Source organism: Castor canadensis, chromosome 15, assembly GCF_047511655.1.
Source record: "Castor canadensis chromosome 15, mCasCan1.hap1v2, whole genome shotgun sequence".
NCBI classification, from domain to species: domain Eukaryota; kingdom Metazoa; phylum Chordata; class Mammalia; order Rodentia; family Castoridae; genus Castor; species Castor canadensis.
Genome location: NC_133400.1, coordinates 3,091,408 through 3,112,048, shown reverse-complemented (window position 1 = coordinate 3,112,048; position 20,641 = coordinate 3,091,408). Strand labels below are relative to the sequence as shown.

Below are 20,641 nucleotides of genomic sequence, written 5' to 3'. Positions count from 1 at the left end.
TAACATTCTGTACTTTGCCTATAAATACCAGCAAGCCTTTTACTAGGTTTTTCCACATACATTACAAACTACACACACACACACACACACACACACACACACACACACACACACACACGGATGCAGGGTTTTGTTAGGTGCATTTAAATACCTTAAGGAGTTGAGGTGATGGTATAAATTTTCTCCTTTAACCTGTTGAGTTACTTTTATTGTCACTGTGACCAAATACCTGACAGGAGCAACTTAAAAGGAGGAAAGATGTATTTTGATTCATAACTTTGAAACTCAGCAATGGTTGCCTGGCCCCATGCCCATGGGCAGAGCATCATCCTGGTGGTGGTGTGTCAGAGGTGGTTCCTCTTTTCGTGGTGGACAGGAAGCAGAAAGTGAGGAAGACACTGGGGACCAGGTACGGTCTCCAAAATCACATCCCCAGTGACCAACTTCTCCAATGGGGCCTCACTTCCTAAAGTTTCCAGAACCTCCCCAAATAGTGTCACCAGCTGGGAACCAAGCCCCCTGTGGGGTGGAAGTCCCCTGTGGGGGACATTTCTGTTCAAGCCATTTCACTTGTTAACATGGTGGATTACACCCATTGGCTTTCTGATGATACAATCTTATATTTTGGGGACAAACCCAACTTGGACATGATTTAAAAGCCAGAACGCTGAACTTGGTAATATTTTATTAAGGATTTTGTAATCTGCATTTCTCATTGAGATTGGGGTTTAGTTTTCTTTCTTTTTTTTTGCCTCACCCTCAGGTGTGTTTTCTAAAAGCCTGACAAATGAATGAGATGTCCACTCTTTCTGTGCTGTAGACTCAGCTCCTGAGGATAGATTTACCGTGGTGCAACTGCAGGGATGGGGAGAGAAGGTTCTCGCTCTTGAGAAGCACTCTGTGATAAATTGACCAACTGTGGGAGATACTTACGGACTTTTGTGCACTGATATAGTAAATAATATGTTCCAAGCAGTAAATGGGATCCCAAGAACTGGAGTCACATAGAGTCCAAAGCTCTGTGTGGACACACAGGAAGCAGATGTGAGCTGACCTCCACCTGGGTCCCTGAGCAGAGATGAGGCAGGTGCCGTGTGCACATATCTGTAGCTTGGCTCACTAGCCCTGATGCGTTTATTTGCATGAGTGGGTGATGGGGAAGAAAGAGGAGCGCAGAACAAGCAGAAGACTGCCAGGAAGGAAGTGACTAACATTCAGCCCTGTGTGTCCTTTCCCCAGCCCCTCCCCTGCAAGTTCCTGGTTGGCTCATTTTCAGTTTGCAGACCAGCTCTGCCTGGAGAGGTTATGTATCAGTGTAGGTGTCTAGATGTGCGAGAAACCCAGCCACCTGCCTGCTTCAACCCTTCATTTCATAGTAGAGGAAACAGGGGTGTGAGTCTCACCCCTCTGCTGGGCTGCACCTCCATGCCTTGCTCCTGAGCAGAGTGATGTGGAAGAGTGGAGAGAGCCTTGGATTTGAGGGTGAGAGGCTTCAGCCTCCCTGAGCCTCAGTTTCCCCATCAAATGGGGACAATCCTGCCTTCCCGCCCAATGGAGTTGTTTAAGAACCAGGTGGGACAATTTAAAAGCAAGCATTTTGCAGGGGAGAAGGCGAATTGCAGACTGAAGTTTCCATTACTTGTTCTGCTCAAGGTTGCTCAGCAAGTCAGTTCTTCCCCTTTGTTTTCCTAGCTGAGTTCTAGAATTCAGTCTGGAGCCCCAGGCTTCCTCTTTATCCCTCAGCCTGGGGAAGCACCTCTGCCCACCACCCTGCCTGGCCTCTGGACTCTGTGGTCAGTAATCCCATGCCTCACAGCCAGCCATGTGGGTACCGAGAAAGAAACACAGCAAGGGACACAGAGGAAGGAATGACCGCCCAGGGTGGATGGGACCGTGACAGCTTCCATTCAGGAAACATTTCCTGAAGACCCACCTGGTGACAATGAAGTTGCGGTCCGGACACGGAATCTCAAAACCTGCAGGGACGTGACACGATGGGTTAAGTTGTGCACTGTCCAAGTGACTCAGAGGCACTTCAGCTGTCTTTGACAGGTCATCAAACACGAAGTTTTGTTTTTCATTTCCTGGGAGAGGCAACTCCTGCCTCACCGGTGCCTTATCTCATTTTAAGGAAGATATTAAGACACAGTTCACTTGTAAATGGATTGAGAAGACACGGGGACAAGTCTGCCCATTGACACACAACTGCCATCTTTTGTCACAAAATCTGTAAGGAAGATGCTGACTGTTAGAGACATGAGTCTCATCTCTAAGGATGAAGGGAAAGACATCTAAAAAGTTTCTTACTATGCTCAGAATTTGTGATTCTCTTTAGAAGTAAATTATTGTCATTGCACATTTATTTTCATATGCTCGCACCACTTACTCATTAGAGATAAATTTGTTGCATGTCTGTGAAGGCAACTCCATGCAGAAATGGGTAGACTGAGGATTGGAATCCTGGCGGTCCCTCCTGGGAATCTCTGCCCTTGAGAAATGCCCTGGTGTTACTTGTATATGTTAAAGTTTAAAAATACATCAGAATTTATATTTTTGGTAAACCAGTATCTCCTGGCAGTAGTCCCGAACGTTGTAGATATTTCTGATCTACGGTTAGAATCCTTTTACTCGGGAGAGCTGTTCTTTTTCAAGCATGTCCATTAGTAATAAAGTTTATATCTAATCAGTCAAAAATTACTGAATGCTTCATGCAATTTTAATTTTTCCTTTTACATTAATTTTTTTCTTTTTGGTGGTTCCGGGGTGTGAACTCAGGGCCTTGTGCACTGGTCTAAGTGTATAAATTTTATGGACTGAGATACACTTAGCTATCTCTGATGGGATATCTAGCAGATGGTTTGCGCATGAAGTGAACATGCAATGAATGCATGTTCCACGCGTTTGAAAGGAGTGAGTTTGAGGATATAAATAAACAGGGACATACCTCAGATTTTATTCATTATCTTTCTAGAGTAAAGAAAGAGATTGGGGCAATATTATCAGCTAGCAAATTATCATCTAAGCCCACCTTGAACAAATACAGAGAATTAATTCGGTCAGAGAGAAACTAGTACTAAGTAAACAGGGCCAAGTGCATGCCTTTGGGGCAAAGGAGTTTTCTGTTCCCAAGAGCCTTGAGTCAGCCCGGCTTACCCTCCTATGGAAAGACAGCCTCTTGCAGGAAAAGAGCGACCACCTGTGCATGCATGTCTGCGTGCAAGTGCTCACACCCCCTCCTGTACCATGTGGCGAGCTGCCTGATACGCTGAGGTCCCTTATTCTGGGTAGAGCAATGAATGAATTTTCTTATCTGCCGGGATAAACTGTCACCTTTCAATTACTCGTTGCCTTTCCCAGGTGAGTCACACATGGTCTTGCACTTGTAGCACTGGATCTTAGAAGGTACATCAGGGACTTGGCTGAACTGACCTCTTGGTCAGCTGCCCTCACTTGGCTTGTTTTTGTCATACTGACCTCAAGAGTGCAGCACGATGGTGTTTCCCCATGTTTCCCCATGCATTTTGCTGTTTCCACACCACTCAGATCATGGTGCAGAGCGTCCCAGCGGCGGGAAGCTCTCTTGTGACTTGTAGTCCATTCCTACCAACTCCACCCTTGCCACCCAGGAGTGACCTCTACTCTGACCTCTGTCACACGATTGGGTTTGCGTGTTCTTGAGCTTTGTGCACGTGAAATCAGACTCCCAGTGCTCCTGTGTGGTGTTGGTGGCTTCTTTTTCTCCTCCTCCTCCGTTCTTTTGTGGTACTTGGGTTTGACTGAGTGTCTCGTGTTTGCTAGATAAGCACTCTATCACTTGAGCCATGCCCCCAGCACTTTTTTTTTTAAAAAAGGTTATTTTTCAGGTATGGTCTTACTAACTTTTTGCCTGAGCTGGTCTTGAACCTTGATCTTCCCGGTTTTTGCCCCCCAGGTAGCTGGGATCACAGATGTGAGCCATGGCACCTTTTTACTCAGCATTCTGTCTCTGAGAGTCATCCTGTGGTTGAAGGTGGCAGTGGTTTGCCCTTTCTTATGGAGCGAACATACACAATTGACTTACTGATGGTGGACGGGCATTCAGACTGTCTCTGTCCGAGCACGTAGGGTACACAAATAGAGCTGTTGCTAAATCCCTGTGTTTTGGTAACACTCATTTCTCTGGGATATATCTGGCCACAGGAGTGCCTGGTGTAAGGGAGAGTAGTTTAACCTATATTTTCCAATGTGCTTGTGCCAATTTAGCCTTTTGCCAGCAGGGAAAGGCAGTTCTCACCATTCCACATCTCTTACATTTGGTGTTGTCAGTGTTTTTAATTTTAGTCATTCTGGGGGGCGTACAGTGATCTATTTTGTGTGTGCTTGCGTGGCAGTGCTGGGATTGAACTCAGGGCCTTGCATTTGCCAGGCAGGTGCTCTACCCCTTGAATCGTACCTCCAACTCCTTTTGCTGTAGTTATTTTGTAGGTTGGGTCTCACATTTATGTCTGGGCTGGCCTGGACTGCGATGCTCCTATTTACACTTCCTGATAACTGGAATGGTAGCCCTGCACCACCACAGCCAGCTTTTTAATGGTTGAGATGGGGTCTCACTAACTTTTGGCCCTGACTGGCCTCCAGCTGCCATCCTCGTAGGTAGTGAACCATTGAACCTGGCCTTATTACTGCTGTTTTAATTTACATTTTTTTGATTGTGAGAACCTTTCACATGTTCCTAGGCTATTCCGTTAATGCAACATCTCTTATGCTTGTTTTCTTTGCTTACTGCTAGAGACAAGCATATAAAAATCAGGGCATATTTTAGTAAGAAGACCTCATGTTGATATTCTGAGGAGAGGGACCAGTTCAGATGTAACTCTGTACTTAGTAAAGTACTCGGAGAGCATTAATGATCCTCGTAACTGACCAGCTTTTTGTGTGCTCATCACTTAAGCCTCCTCACTTGCCCAGGCTGAACAACACTAAAACTGGACACATAAGATAGCACTGGAAGCCAGGTTCCTGTGGCTCACGCCTGTATTCCTTGCTACTTGGGAGGCTGAGATGGGGAGAATCATGGTCTGAGGCCAGTCCAGGCAAAGAGTTAGCAAGAGCCCAGCTCCAAAACAAGTACAGCAAAATGGGCTGGAGGTGTGGCTCAAGCAGTAGAGTGCCTGCTTTGCAAGTGTGAAGTTCAAACTCCAGTTTCCCCCCCCACACAAAAAAAAGATAGCACTGGGGCTCGAATGGGCAATAGACTGCTCCAACCACCACACCAGTTAGTTAAGAAATTCTCTAACGACCGAGTGATAATTAATATCTCAACAATTTGAGTATTGCTGAACAAAGTCCCTTTATGGCGGGTTTGCTGTGACAGTGCCTTCTGACTTGGTGGCCTGGGGTATCCAGCTACAAAGGAGATCCATGCAGTAAATACCGTTGCTCAAGACGGCTGGGATTAGCATGTGCTGGTTAAAGCAAGATCCTTTCTCTTTCTCTTTCTTCTTCGGGATCAAAGCCAGGGTCCCAGTGCATACCAGGCTAGCACACTCCAACCTTGTCTTTTTTTTCTTGGCTCCTGCAGTCTTTCGAATGTTCTCAATAGAAGCCATTTCTTTTTCATTTTGAGACAGGGTCTTACTATGTAGCCAGGGCTGGTCCTGAACTTGTAATCCTCCTATCTCATCCTCTTAAGTGCTGAGATTACAGGCATGTGCTACCACCCCTGGCTCAGAAGTTGGTTTTTTTTGTTTTTCAGTGCTGGGGGAGTTTGAACTCTGGGCATCTTGCTTGCTAGGCAGGCTCTTGAGCAATGCCTCCAGCCCAGAAGTTCTTTCTTGACTATGCATTGAGAATGTCTTCTCTCTGCCTTGGCTTGCTCCTTCCCTCCTAATGGTACCTTTTGATAAGCACAGTTCTAAATTTTAGTGAAGTCGAATTTATTAATCTGCTCATTCCTGGTTGATACTTCTCTGTCTTGTTTAAGAAAGCTTTGCCTAGCCAGGCATGGTGGTGAAGCTCTAGGATCCCAGCTACTGGCAAGGCAGAGATAGCAGGGTCATGCCAGGTAGGCCCTGGCAAAAGTGCAAGACCCTATCTGAAAAAAATGAAACTAAGAGCAAAAGAACTGGGACATGGCTCGAGCGGTAGAGCTTCAGTTCCATCCCTGGTGCTACAAAACAAAACAAAAGGAAGACAAGAAGAAACCCCCCCAAACTTTGCCTAACTCCTTCCTTTTATTGTGGTCTTGACTGTTAGTTAATTTAATAGCAAATGTCCTGTTTTGTGTGTTCTGTACTTCTGAACTGCTCCCCCTGCCCCAGTCCCCTCCAGGAAACTGTATCCATCAAAGCCTTTCCTATCCATTCGGATCCACAATCTGCCCCATGACACAGCTCTGATTACTCCATTTCTCCCACCTGTCTGTCCATAGTTTTCTGAGCCAGCTGTTCACAGCGTCGGCATTAGCACCACTTTCTGCAGTTAACTGTCGCTTCTCTGTGGCATTGCTGTTCTTGGAGGAAGGCAATCACGTGATGGTGATGATAGGGTCATAAGCAGAAAATAGAATTTGGTTTTTGTTGGCACTGAGGTTTGAACTCAGGGCCTCACACTTGCTAGGTAGATGCTCTACCATTTGAGTCACTCCACCAACCGCCGCCCCCCACCATTTTTCGTGGTGGGTTTGTTTCAAGATAGGGTCTCAAGAACTATTTGCCCTGGCTGGCCTGGAACCTTGATCCTCCTAATCTCTGCCTCTTGAGTAGCTGGGATTACAGGCATGACTGAACGACTTCATTAGAATTGTGTAAATATGCAATCAGTAAAATCTTCCAAACTTTGCACACATCCTATGCCCAGGTTTGCACTTGAAAGGTACTGAACCCACACTCTGGAAGCCTAAGGGGTGGGGAGGACGTGGGAGGGCCTTTGGGATTCCTGAGGTGAAAGGCAGAGTCAGAAGGCAGCAGACTCCATAGAGAGGGCAGCCAGACATCAGGTGACCCTGGGAACTCTAAGTCCTCAGGAAAGGAAGAGAGTGTACACTCTGCTTATCTTTCTGGAATCTGATTAAGATGGGAAGCTTCGGGCCTTCCCAGGTGGAAAGAGAAGGATGAGACATCTGGGCTGATTGGGGACCCTACCTGGGTCTCCAATCCACCCACTGTCTAGAATGGCTCTCTCTCCTTAAGCACTCAGGAGCCCTTGACCCCAGAAGCGGTCACCCCGCCTTGTCAACGGCATGAGCACAGCCACAGGCACCTCTGGAAGGAGCACAGAGGCTGCATGTTCCTAACTTCCTCCAGAATTAGGAGCACAGACAGAGAGAGTGCATAGTGCCCTGAGGGTGCTGCCTGCAAGACAGCCACTTCCAAGGCTGGCCTTTCACTGGCATGGGAACTTGGATTTGGGAAGGGTCCTGCCACCCTCTCTGGTGAGCATGGCTCACATGTCTGAAGGGTTGGCCCCAGCACTGCGGTTCCTGAGCACCTGCCCTCCTTTTGGGCGTCTGGAGTTTTGGAACATATCAGGCAGTTCCAGTAAGAAGCTGGGACCCTGAGTCTCTAGGGAGCTTCACTAGGCAGTGACACTTGTCACAGCTGCATGTTGGGGAGTAAGCACTTCCTGTGGGGCTGCACAGGAAAGATCCTGGGGAGCCGGTGCCTGTCCCTCCAGACCGCGCCCAGGCACCTTCTCCTGATGCTGACTTTGCTCAGCAGTTTTTCCTGTGATACATCCTAAGGTGAGTTCCACCCTGTGCCGAGTGCTGCTGGTCCTCCCAGCCAGTCACTGAGACTGAAGGGGTCTTGGGACCCCTAGCTCCGAGGACTATACAAATTCACACAGCTATGGGGCCCAGAGACAAGAAATGCTCTTCCAGCTCCCTCTCCTTTTTCCCCCTGGGGTTTGCTCTTGCAATGAACTTACCCCTGTCTATTTAAGGCCCCAGAATTCACTGCTAAGCTGAATAGGGGTGCCAAAATAGATTTTACCCTTGACCTCAAGAACAACTCAGTGAAATAATTCATAAAGGTTTACATCGTGCATCAAATTATGCTACCGACTTCAGGCGTCCGAGCCCCTTACAATGTGTGTCTGGGAGGGCTCTGGTGGTGAAGAGGACAGGACTGCGGTTGGAACTTATGAATGGAGTGGTGGGCTCCCAAAAGGACCTAAGGCCGAATCCACAGAACCCAGGACATTGCCAGGTGATATGGCGAAGTGGAATTAAGGTTGCTAATCGGTTGACCCTAAGATGGGGAGAGTATTTTGGATTATGGGGGTGGTGACAGTGTCATAGTAACAAGGTTCTGATTAGTGGGAGAGGAAGGTGGGAGAGGGGGAGAGGGTCTTAACTTGACATGAGAAGGACCTACCTGTTCATTGCTGGCTTTGGAATTGGATGAGGCCACCAGCCAAGGAATACAGGGGGACGGAGCCACACAGGTCAGGGAGCAGATGCTCCCCAGGATTCCTGCCTTCAGATCTCTAAGTGGTGAATGTGTTTCAGACCAGCTTGTGGCAATTTGTTTCAGCAGCCAGAGAATGAACACAGACTTGTACCCTTTCATGTGAAGAGAAGACATGTAGATGACAAATGAGCGTGTCAGGTCCCTGGCTGGGATGGAGGTGGTGAGAGTCAGAGAGGAGTCAACGCTAAGGCTGCTCACAGGAGCTGTGTGTAAGCCAGGGGGCGAGGCAGTGGGTGCTTCCTTCTGCACTGGCCTTTTCGTGCTCTCTGGGCCTAGAAAAATGTACAGCTGCTGTTCCTGGAGGGGATGAAAGGTGTGATGGCACCTCTGTCAAGACGTTTTTGGGGGCTCCCTCAAGCTTCCCTGATGGACCCCTCTCCTCAACTTAAGCCCCATGGAGGCATCTGCTCCATGGTACTGTGACCCAGTTCTGACACCCCAGGATACACCTCAGCCTCTGTCTCCTGAGGCCCCCTCCTCGCGTCCTTCCCAGGCTCTGATGGGCAGACTCTCACACTGACTCTCTCCTGAGAAGTCAACTGTGGCCCATGGGAAATGGGGCACTCATGGCACCACTTTCAGGGTGCCCTGTGGGTTTTCAGGCAGGAGCTAGTGCCTCCTCTTCAGGGACTTTGGCTTTCTCAGGACTGAATCCAGCCTGTGCTCTCAGTAAGCACGTTTCAAAGCTGTCTCAAAACCCACTAAAAAGAGCAGAACTAAGCAGAGAAGGTTGAGACTGGCCCCAGGTAGCAGAAGTCACCCTGTTGAATGCACGGGGCTTCAGGGCAGTTGTCAGGCAAGACCGTCTCCTGCCTGTCTACAGTGACACCTGCTGCCAGTAATGCAGGCTGGAGCCCTCCTGATCCAGGGTTCCCACAGCCTTCACCCCACCTTTCGCTAAGCAGAGTACTGAGGGGAAATTTGAGCACATGTCTTCGTTGCCTTGGACAGCACTGGTAGGTGACAAAATCTGTGTAAGCTTAAAGGGGTATCTGTGTGAAAAGAAAGGGTGAACACCCACAGGTGGCTGTTTTAAGAACTTCTGAGGTCCTAAGGTCTCTGCCTTCTGGAAGTGCCATCCATCATAGCAAACATATTAAAATGTTCCTATACCATCTAAATACTCTTAAAATTTTTAAGCTTTGAAAGGGTTTTCAGTTGATATTATTTGGCACTGGGGAAGACATTTACTTTGTGATTGCTTATGACTTCCTGGCGATCATGGTATCAGGAAATTCATAAACAAGTGAATTTGGACGTAGTGGTGCACATCTGCAATCCCAGCACTCGGGAGGCTGAGGCAGGAGGATTGCCAGTTAGAAGACAGCCTGGGCTACACCAGTCTCAGAAAAAGGAAAAAAAAAAAAGAAGAAAAGAAATGTTCACCAATCACAGTTATGAAGCTGGCAGGTTAGGTTTTGGGGACTTTTATTTGAACATTAGTTTGAAACTTGCCATGTGTATTTTATATTGTGAGGCAATAAAAGCTCTTTATTTGTCTCCAACATTGCCCTAAGTCCTTGGAAAGCTGTGAGGAAGGCCCTGTAAACGTTGCTATTGGGGCGGGACTGGCAGGGGCAATAAAAGTCAATTGACCCTCACTTAAGGCTTTGCCAGAGCGGAACCCGGAAAACACTTCTTTTTCCTTCTTTCTCCAAAGTCCTTCCCCTTCCAATCCCCTACTTAAAGTAACTGCCAGTCCACACCCAGGACAGGCTAGACGCTGGGGTCACAGGCCATGGGGGGGCCCTCTTCTTAAGGGGACTTACGGTTTGTGGGGAAAAGGACGTACAGGACCAATGGGGCATTCTAGCACTGACCCCTGAGGCCCTGATCCCACTAACGCTCCTCAGTGGGCAATGGCTGCAGAGCGCTTTCAGTTGACCTTTCTGCCACGCTCTGGGTCATCTGTAATGACTTTTGCTCCGCAATCGACACCAAGGCAGGTGACAGAAAATGGGCACCCCTGGGACACGTGCTTAGTGGCTCCTCGGGACAGGGGGCGCCCCATGCGGCTCCAGGGACATCGCTCTCACTCCCGAGGTGTCAGCCTGATCTGGAGGAGGGGGCCACCAGCCTTGACCTCTGCCACCACCAGCCCCTCGGGAATTCCTGGGGAACCCCCCTCCCGCGCCGCCCCCGGACCCCCGGCGCGGAAAGAGGGGCTCGGTGGCCACCGGGAAAGAGGCCGGGGACTCCAGCCGCGCGCGCGGCGGACGCCTTGGCAGCAAAGTGATTTCTCGGAAAGCCGAGCGCTTCGAAGAAGGCGGATCCGCTGGGCCACGCTGATTGGGCTGAGACCACGCCCCTCTAGCGTACCATTGGCCAGCGCGGCCTTCGCTCCGCGCATAGGACCCGCCTCCGCCCCCGCCCCGCCCTTAAAGCCGCACACACGCCGGCGCAGGAGCCAGCGGCAGGTCGCCCCGAGGCAGGGGAGCGTGGGAACGCGCGCGGCGGACGCGGAGCGCGGGCGGCAGGTAGGACGCTCGGCGGGAGGGCGCTGCGTCCCGCGTGCATGTCTCCCGGGGCGCAGCTGGATTGCTGCACCCCATCTTTTGGCCACCGTAGTCCAAACGGAACTTGCAGCTGGTTATTATTGCTTGCCTGTTCCTAAAGATTAGCTGGTGCATTAAAGCAAATCTCATTTTTTTTTCTTAAAATTTGGTTTGCATGGGAAACTTTATAATGGCGGGAAATAGCAACCCCCCCACCTTTTATTCTAAGACCTGCACCATCACCCCGCTGAAAATTTGTCACTGGGAATAACCTGGACCCTGTTTCCAAAACAGCCTCACAATCTATGGCGAGGCTTAGATTGTGAAGGGGGCAGATTGGCTTTTTTTTGTTCTGATTAGTGACAGTCAATTAAGATTTCTGAGTCGGGTTGCATTTTCCCCACTTCTCAGTCGTCCCTGGCAAGAAAGTCTAGACCAGGTCACAGCTTATAGGGGTTTTTTTTGGTGGGGGAGAAAGGGGGAAAGGGTGTAAAATCAGCCAAGGGGTGCAGAATGGACTTTCCCAGGTGACATGTGTTACCCGGAGCTGTGAAGTGCTTTAGTGATGGAAACTTGGGACTGAATGCTCCTGAATTTTAAACCCTCCCAACCTGTGCCACCTCCCCCCTACTGTTTTAAAAACCACAGAGAACTAGTGGTGAAATGAGGGCTCTAGATTTGTTCTTTGGTTAAGGCAGGTTTGCTCATGAAGACTGGGGAGAGATGGAGTCACTTGAGGAAGCTTGGGGCCAGAGAGAGAGAGAGAAAGAGATGGCTGTGATGTTCTTTGTTCTAGTACTGGCAAGGGTATTGGGCAGTCAGAGAGGTACCCCGGGCACTAAAAGGTAGGGCAGTGTGAGGCCGGTCCATGTGACCCAGGCACACCCTGGCACCCAGATCAGGTGGACCTGGGCAGCCTCTTCTCACCTCCTTCCTGGGAAGCGTGGCCCGGAACACATTTACAGGGATGCAGGTTAGCTCCCAATAGGACTTGGCTAACAGAGGGAATAATTATCTCAAAAGCAAGAAGAGGAAGTTATAAACATGTGACTGTGCTTGTTATTTTTCCCAGCTGGGCATTTCATGGATTTAATTTGCTAGTGTTCAAGAAATCACTATGACTCTTAACTGTAGTGTGTCTTAGGTGCTTAAGGCTGCTGGGAAAGGAGGGGATTGCAGAGGAAGTTTGGGAAGGGCTGTCCATGTGCTGAGAGCTCCTCACCTACCTGTTGTTTTTTGTCTGTAGAAGAAATAAAATACCTTGCTGCTCGGTGCTGGGGGTCCAGTTCAGACGCAGTCTGCTGAATGCCCTGGTGACTGCTGCCCCTCTCTGAGTCTCAGTTTCTCCTATTTTGAATGACAGGGGCTGGATTAGATGATTTCTGAAGTACTTTCCAGCCTTCATAGTCTGTGGTTCACCCTCTCTCTTTCCCTCTGTCTCTCTCTCCTTCCCTCCCTCTCTCCTTCCTTCCCTTTTTTCTATAAATCACCAAGACAGTTGTCCTTAGCAATTTCGGGGGTGATGAACCCCTCCCGCTTTCTAGAAAAAGAGCCCTACCAACAGAACATGCTTTTGATTTCAGGAGGCTCAGTGGCCACTGACTCTAGTTTAAGAATTGGTCTTGGGGGGTGAGTGGAAGTGTCCCCTTTAATTGACATTTTCAGGAGCCAGCTCCTCTGTTGTGTTTTGACCTCTCAGGTCCTCCATGCAACCCAGGCCTCAAGCCAGGAGGGCCTCCTTCCTGCATCCTGGAGTGAGCTGTAGGAACTGACCCCCCCTATGTAGTTGTTTTCAGGGGGCACCTGGTGATGGTTCATTCTATCCCTTGTTCCCTTCCCAGATTGGTCCCTTCTTATTTATAAGCCCAGTGACCTTAGAATCTGGGGGCTCTTGAGCTACCTCACCCCACTTTTCTGGTGAGGGATCTCAGAGAGAGGTTCAACTGACTTCCCAATGTTTAGCCAGAGAAGAGCCCTGCTGAGGTCTATGGTTTCCAATTCCAATTCACATCTCTGCCCCTTTTAAACCTGCAAGTGGAAATTGGGTGAAAACGCTTGAGAGAACTCACCTCCCTCTCCCTGGGCACCAGCCCCACTCTTCTTCCCCCACAGCCAGCTGCAGGGCGGCCAGGTGCCTAAATGCTCACTTCTTCCAAAGGTCACTGACTCTTCTGCTGGATGTGCCAGCCTGGCTCTGGATGTGACCATATTCTTGGGGACATTGTGTCTTGTCACTGCTGATTGCTTCAAACTTGTTTGCCTGAAGAGGTCACATTTTAGTGGGAAGAATACAAATGCTACTTTTTTTTTTAATGGGTGGGCGTCTGTCCAACTGACTCGGGGATTTCCAGCGCTGTTCTTGTAAATGTTGACTGTGAGTCGCCACAGTGTGAGTGGCCTCTCTTTCCGCGTGCTGCTGGCAAGAACGTCTAAGATGCTGGTGGGGGTGCTCAGATGGTAGGGACCTAGACATGGAGCCACTGGAGGAGCCCAGTCTCCAATGGCATGGGGTCTAACCCGGCTCTATGCCATAGTCACATTCTGTCCCTCCTGTCTGCTGTCTCTCCGTTGGTCATAAGAGTTCCAGAGGCAGAAGGTAACTATGTCTGTTACTGTTACTGGTAGAGTCTTGTAAGGTGCTGGTCCTTACACTGTCACTGCAGCCCTGCCCTAGCTGATAAGGCCCCCAGCACTCAAGGTTGAATGATGCTTCAGGGTTGCCTAGAGGGAACAAACTCTGAGCTCCATCTCATTTCCAGCCTCATGTTGTTACTGCTGCACCTGGGGAAGAGCCACCCCGGTGTGTGTGTGTGTCCCCTGTGCATATGTGTATCCTTTTTCACAAGTGACAGGCACCTGTGCCATATTCTGTCTGGGATTTCTGATACCCCCCGGACCTCAGGTAGCCAGGCTGGTTCTTAGAGTGACAGGTGGCTCATAGAAGGTACCTTATCACGTAAAAGTGACTTCCCCACCGGAAGCGAAACATGTCACTTTCTATGTAGCTACATTTGTCTGCATTTGGAGGCCAGGGGAAAGCTGGAAGTCACAGCCTGACTGTGGGTGGGGCCACACCTGGCAGCCTGGTGGTGGCAGGTCTCTAGGGCCTTTCAGTTTTCATTAGGGTTTGGGGTGCAGAGACAAGTACTGTCTTCACCTGGCAGGTGGCCCAGATTCCCTGGGTCTGGGGGATTCCCCCAAGCCAGCGCCTTTGCTGTGAACCTGCCCCGTTCCTGCTTCGCAGGGTTGCTCTGACTCACGCAGTGACATTTGTCTTGTCGTATCGTAGGATTTGTTTTCTTCCTTCCAAGGATGTGCGACCGGAATGGTGGACGGCGGCTTCGACAGTGGCTGATTGAGCAAATTGACAGCAGCATGTATCCAGGGCTGATTTGGGAAAATGATGAGAAGAGCATGTTCCGGATCCCCTGGAAGCACGCGGGCAAACAGGATTATAACCAGGAGATAGACGCCTCCATTTTCAAGGTGAAAATCCAGTGTAGACAGAGCCTCTCTTGTTTTCCCTCCGGGATGTGGAGGTGTCCAGTGATGTCTTTCTGACTTACTCAAAAATGAGTCCAGTGTTTTAAAACAAATGTGGAGTCCCAAAAGTCTCAGAAGCGTATGTTAGGTACCATTTAATAGTTAGGAGCTATTGAATAATCCCTTTGGGGGTTGGGGTATCTGGCACTTCCCCTGTCTACTCTGCCTTTTTCTCTCCTCACACGTCCTCTGTCTGCAGGTGATGTGGTGTACCGGGGAAGGCTTCAGTCTTCCTTTTCTCAAAGCTGCGACTTCTGCCTGGCATTGTAAGTTCACCTAGAATTTACAATGAAATGCATCTCTCATCGCTCGGGGCCAAGGCACATGGAATGTCCTGAAACTGTAGCCGGTGTCACAAAATAGTCTCTTTCCCCTTGAGGAGTGATAAATATGCCACCCATGGTGAGCCCGGCCCTTCACTTCTACCACTGACCTCACAATGGCCGGCATGGATTGAGAGTTGGCTCCAGTCTAGGCCTGGCCACACTTATTATTCTGTTTTCCTCTCACACTCTCCTGTGTGGCAGGTGTCCTCCCAGTCCTCATTCAGTAGGAGCACCGAGAGGAGAAATAACTTGTCCCAGCATTCAGACATAGGTGGCCCAGCCGTGAGCCTGTGCTTGTAAGCTCTCTATGTACTGATAAGCAGTCATGTCTTGCCTTCCACACAGAACAACCAGGAACCAGGGCAGCCCAGCACTGTAGGCCAGCTGGGTGGCCGAGTCCCTTGTGGGCATCTCTAAGGTTCCAGATGTCTCGGTTCCACCCCTGGGAGATTCAGAGCCCTAAGTCAAGGTCAGCCTACACTTCTACTTTGTGAGCAGAGCCCAGGTTTCATACCCCTGCATTTTGCTTGTTCTGTGCACACTGGGGAGTCGGGGGTGGGGAGGGCCATGAGCGTATGGAAGGGGTGTGAGAGAGGATGAAACTGATCCGAGACTATGATCAAGTTGGGGTTCAAAACCTGTAGGACACTTTTATACTGCTGACTGTCAGCACAGAAAACAGTCTTCTGACACAAGTGAGTGAAAGTGACAAACAATCCCAGAGTGGAGCATAAAAAAGGTCAAGTTTGGCTTAAGATGCATTCAGGTCTCTGCCTGACCCGTGTTTGCAGTGGGGCTATGCATATTAGGAATTCTGCTAACTCTGGACTTGGGGTTGCAGATCTCTGAGAGTCTGAAGTCAGTTACTGACCACTCCAAACAAGATAAGCATCACCTGCGAGGGGTTCCCTACCACTCCACTCTCATGGTCTCCAGATTCCTTTCCATCAGTGACTCGGGTTGGGAAGCCTGGGCACCCACAAAGTTTGCAAAGCCAGCTACTTTCTTGTTCTCAGTGCTGTTGTGGGGTTCTCTATTGCCTGTAGATGTTTTTTGGTATCATGGTGAAGGTCTCTTCAGAATGATGGTTTATGCGCCATCCAGTCTGCTGGGAATTCTAGATTTTACTGAGCTGTGGGCCAGGACTCAGCCTTTACTGTGGAATGTAGGTCTGGGTGCTTCGTGTTCTGTCCTGTGCCATGTAGGCTGTTCTACGGTATTACTGGCCTGTACCCACTAGGTGACTGTAGCATCCCCTCCCCTGTGTGACAACTAAAAATGTCTCAGACCTCCCTGGGGAGCACACGCCTCCCTCCCCATGGAGAAGCCCCCTTTGAGCTGAATATGACCAGGATTGACATCGAACCCAAGGTACAGGGTGCTGAGTGCTCAGTTGTCAGTGGACCATCAGTGGACCGGTTTCCGGAGAGCTGTCGAGTGACAGCAGGGGTTGCTGGTCCTGGGGCTGTGGCTCATGGAGGTGAGCTGGGCTGAGCTGAGGCCCAGGCTTCTTCCTGCTGCTGCCTGCTGCTCCAGGAGTAAGGAAATAAAGCCAGATTTATGCATCTTATGCAATGCTCTTCACGGCTGTTTCAACAGCCTTGAGAAAAATGTGCAAGATTCCCGATGTTTCCGTTGGTTACGCAGTCACTTGATGTGGCAATGTGAAATGAGTCTACAATCTCAGCAGGAATGGGGGCGACTGGGACACAGGGTGCCCACCTGGGGCAGGAGACCAGTTGGGGGGTGATGGAGAGTTAGGGAGACCGCATAGGCAGGAAGCCATCTGGTGATTTTTCTGAGCTGTGCCCAGTGGAGTACTTGCTTGTCCATGGTCCCTGGGAGGCACATATCTACCATGGCCATTAAAGGGACCTTTGCTGTTGGAAGAAGTCAACAGCGAGACCGTGGTCAGAAAGAGCTGTGTTCTATAGCATTTTCCTGTTAAGTAGAAAAACTGCTTTTCTTCAAGAAAGCCTTTCCAAAGTGAAGGAGTTAAGAAAAAAAAAAAGCACTGGCTTTCCTACCCCAGGAAGTGGGTCCTAAGAGCTACTTATGTCACAGAGTCCTTCGTTGCCTGCCTGTGTCATCTGAGGCATCTTGTGTGACCACAAATGGGAGACTGAGAAAGACTTTTAGCTCTTGTCGTACCAACCCCCAGCCTATGGAGGGAGCCCTGATATCAACTTACATCTACTTTTATTTATTTTATAAATTTACTAGCCCTAATATAAATTCTTTTTTTGCATAGTTGCTAAGTCTTAATTGCACTTTTCTTTTCGGTATTACTGGGGTTTGAACTCAGGCCTTGCACTTGCTAAGCAGGTACTCTGTTTGAGCCACGCCACCAGCCCTCATATCTATTTTTCAAAAGGCATTTTGCCTCCTTTTCCTGAAGACACAAAGGCAGACTTGTTCAGGGAGGGCTAAGATTCTCTGGGCTCTTTCTTGGTGACATTGTCATAGGCTTAGCTAGTTGGAGCTTACTCAGTGCCACAGGTGTTTTGAATTCAGTGGGCCTTGGAGGGAAACACAGGAGCTGATTTTTATTTTATTTGCTTACTTTTTGTAGTTCTACCTGTGTTTGGCTTACCGTTGAGCCCAGGTTTTTAAAAGCAACAGGAGACAGAGGAGTTAGAGGAGTGCTTCATGCTGGCGACTGACAGTGTAAGGCTGTGGTCCAAAGAGGTGGCTTAGGAGCTCCTGCTGTGGACCTTGGGATCACCAGTGCTGGCCAGAAAGGCCCAGAGAAGCCAGGTTTCTGCCAAGGGCTCAGGCAGGCTGCACACTGGTACCGGATGGTGGCCTCGGATGCTTCCTGATCATGGGGCCTAATTTGATGGATGGAGCATCTGTCTTCCTCATGGGGCGAGTGTGATTGCAGAAAGGATCAGTGAACATGGCTGAGTCCCACAGGTGCCGTCACTCTGGCATGAACCAGCTAACTGTAACGCTGCTACAGAATCCATGCTTTCAAGGTCCAGTTGGATTTGGGGTTGACCCAGTGGTTTCAGAGTGGGGGACACTTGGTCATGTCTGTAGACAGTTTTGATTGTAACCAGCAGGGCAGGGTTGTATATAAATACAGCAAGATACAAGTCAGCACAGGGTTGTCAGTGCAGTTAACTAAACGATAGATTTTCGAAGCTCATGTGCTTAAAAAAAAATGTTTGCAAAGGGGAGTTTGTGTGAGAGGGGAAATGGTCACTTGTGCTCACTGATAGGAATATTCTTCCAGTTTCTTTTCCCCTAGCATAGCTTTGGAATTTGGCATCAACAGAGTAGAGAGCTTTGACCTTGAACTGTAAACTTTCTTGGCTTTTCTGAGAGGGCAAAGGAGGCAGGCTCTTTTAAAGGAGCTGTGACTTGGGGCTGTGGAGTTTCTGGACATGTGGCATCCTGCTCACCTAGCTCAGAATCACTGTCTATAGACCTAAGAGGCACCTGTCTGAGGCAGATCTTGGGGACAGGGTCCGGGAATCTGTGTGGCACAAGCTGTGGGGGATGGTGTGGGGTGGTGTGTGTGTCCAGCTGGGCTGGAGGTCCCTGAGCTGCAGGTAAGAGCGTCTGGCATCAGTCCAGACTGGTCATGGCGATAGGGACTTTCCTCCTGGGTCGCATTCTCCTGAATTGGGGGGAGAATTCCCTTGGGTCTGCTACTATTTTAGATTGGAAGACATGGTCTGATTTTGCCTAAAGTGGAAGGTAATTTTACCCTGACGGTGGTTACCACCTATTCATCCGTGAGTCTCTTCTCCAAATTCTGAATCTTAAGATACGTTGATTCACATGTGTAATTTAAAAAATACTATTCTTTAATTCCGGTTTTGGATTTCTGATCCTAGTTAAGATCCTGAGGGTCAGAAGACAGAGCTATTAAAAAGAAAGACAGCCAACAGAGGGAAAACAGTTCTTTGTATTTTAAATAGCACCTTGGGGGAGGGGGAGAAAGGCAGAATTATGCAAAAATGCAAAACACAATATCTTTTTAAAAGGAGCAGGCTGTGGATGACCACATTTAGACTTTTTTTTTTCAAACGTTCCCCTTTCATGCTAAGTTTTACCTAGGGGATGATTTGAAAAAGCCAGTCTTTGTTTTGAACATGCTAATGAAACCATGTGTAACTTCCTCTTTGAGCTGCCTGGCCTCAGGCCTCCCTGCCCTTCAGCCCGGGGAAGGACTTTGCTAATGGTGTAGTCAAGGGGCTGTGTGGGAGGAGCCTTGGGCCTGGGTTCCAATTCTGGCTCAGCTGAGTGCTCTGGGGGACCCCTGCTCTGGCCTGGGTCTGATCACATACGTTAGAGAAAATAGTCTGCCTGAGGTCCCTTGAATCCTGACCTTGAACGAGAGTGGACTGTCCACAGAGGTTCAGGGCAGGAGCTGTGCAGCTCCTATGACCTGGTGGAGACTGGTTGTGTTCAGTGTGCTTCTCTTTCTTCCCTCAGGCCTGGGCAGTCTTTAAAGGGAAGTTTAAAGAAGGGGACAAAGCCGAACCGGCCACTTGGAAGACGAGGTTACGCTGTGCTTTGAACAAGAGCCCAGATTTTGAGGAAGTGACTGACCGATCCCAGCTGGACATTTCTGAGCCGTATAAAGTTTACCGAATTGTCCCCGAGGAAGAGCAGAAATGTAACTATGTGTGATGGGCACCAAGTCTTCCACAAGCTGTCCCCCTCTCCCCTCCCCCTCCCCTGCATTCCTGGAGAGAAGTGTGGTCTCCAGAGGGCTCCGGTTGGGGCAGATGTGCTGCCACAGGGTCTGGGGTGCATGGTTTTAGCTAAACAAAGCTGTTCCCTCCTTCATGTAAGCAGATATGAGGTCTCCTTCCACTGACCTCACGCCATCTGCTGTCAAGTGGTGGCTTCCAGTTGAGGGAGGGGCTGTGTGGGGGCAGGGAAGGGCCCAAGGGACACGTGGCAGAGCCTCCCTGCAGCTCAGTGTGAGTCCTGTAGACAGGAACATGGCCTGGGGCAGTTTCTGATGAATTTCTTTTGTTTTCTAGCAACTTGTAGAGGGGGCTAGGAGACCCAGGGCTGGGTCCTAGGGCTGAGAGAAAAGGTGTCCAGGCAGAAGAGGGCACTGTTGGCTGCATGCGGGGGGATGGGTATGTTGTTAGGTCCTGACTGTTGTTTGGGAACTCAGGGATGTGAACATCCCTGAGGCCTCCTCCAGCTCTGAAATCCCAAAAGGACCTCTGAAGGGATCAAAGCTGAGCTAGCAAAACCCTGCTTCATGTCCCTGGTCAGACATCACTAATCAATTGGGCCTCAGAACCCTATCCAGAGTAGTGTGCTGTGCAGGTGCCATGGGCCAGAGCTGCTCTTGAGACAAAAGCAAATCACCACTGGTGCTTTAAAACATTCTGTTTTTTGAGATGGGATTTTGCTGTGTAGGCCAGGCTGTTCCTTGAATTCATGATCCTTCTGCTTTAGCCTCCTGAGTACTGGGATTACAGGAGTGTACCACCATGCCTGGCTAAAATATTCTTCGAAGACATTGATTTTCTCAGCCATTCCATGTAGCAATTAGAATTTGGCAAGTCATAATTTCACCTTTGAAACTGACTGTAGTCCAGTGATGCCTAAAGCCTTAGAAAAACTTCGCAAGGCTATGCAAAAATTCTGAGTTTGCACTCACTGCCCTGTGGGGGTGTTAGAATGTCGACATATAATTTAAAAAAGCTAAAATCATGAGTCAAAGATACAGTGAACGAGGGGACTGACATGATGACAAAGGTTGTTAGAGACTGCAAGACACTGATACATTTGATCAGTGAGAGGGAGGAAGCTTTAGTGGTGCATCTCTGTAATCCTGGCACTGTGGAGG

The 20,641-nt window shown here is 49.3% G+C and overlaps 1 protein-coding gene across 5 annotated transcripts in view; it reads left to right on the top strand.

Moving 5' to 3' along the window:
* The window catches only part of Irf8 (interferon regulatory factor 8), a 47,607-nt gene that overhangs the window by 14,787 nt on the left and 12,179 nt on the right, over positions 1–20,641 (top strand). The window contains exons 1-3 of one of the 5 annotated variants that reach the window (XM_020184331.2): positions 10,834–10,927; positions 14,235–14,431; positions 19,261–19,444. In XM_020184331.2, coding sequence (XP_020039920.1) covers positions 14,258–14,431; positions 19,261–19,444 — 358 coding nt within the window. In that variant the 5' untranslated portion in view covers positions 10,834–10,927; positions 14,235–14,257. Of the gene's footprint in view, positions 1–10,833; positions 10,928–14,234; positions 14,432–14,467; positions 14,755–19,260; positions 19,445–20,641 lie in introns of those variants that run through there. The other 4 variants (XM_074055524.1, XM_074055523.1, XM_074055525.1 and 1 more) reach the window with 4 other exon arrangements.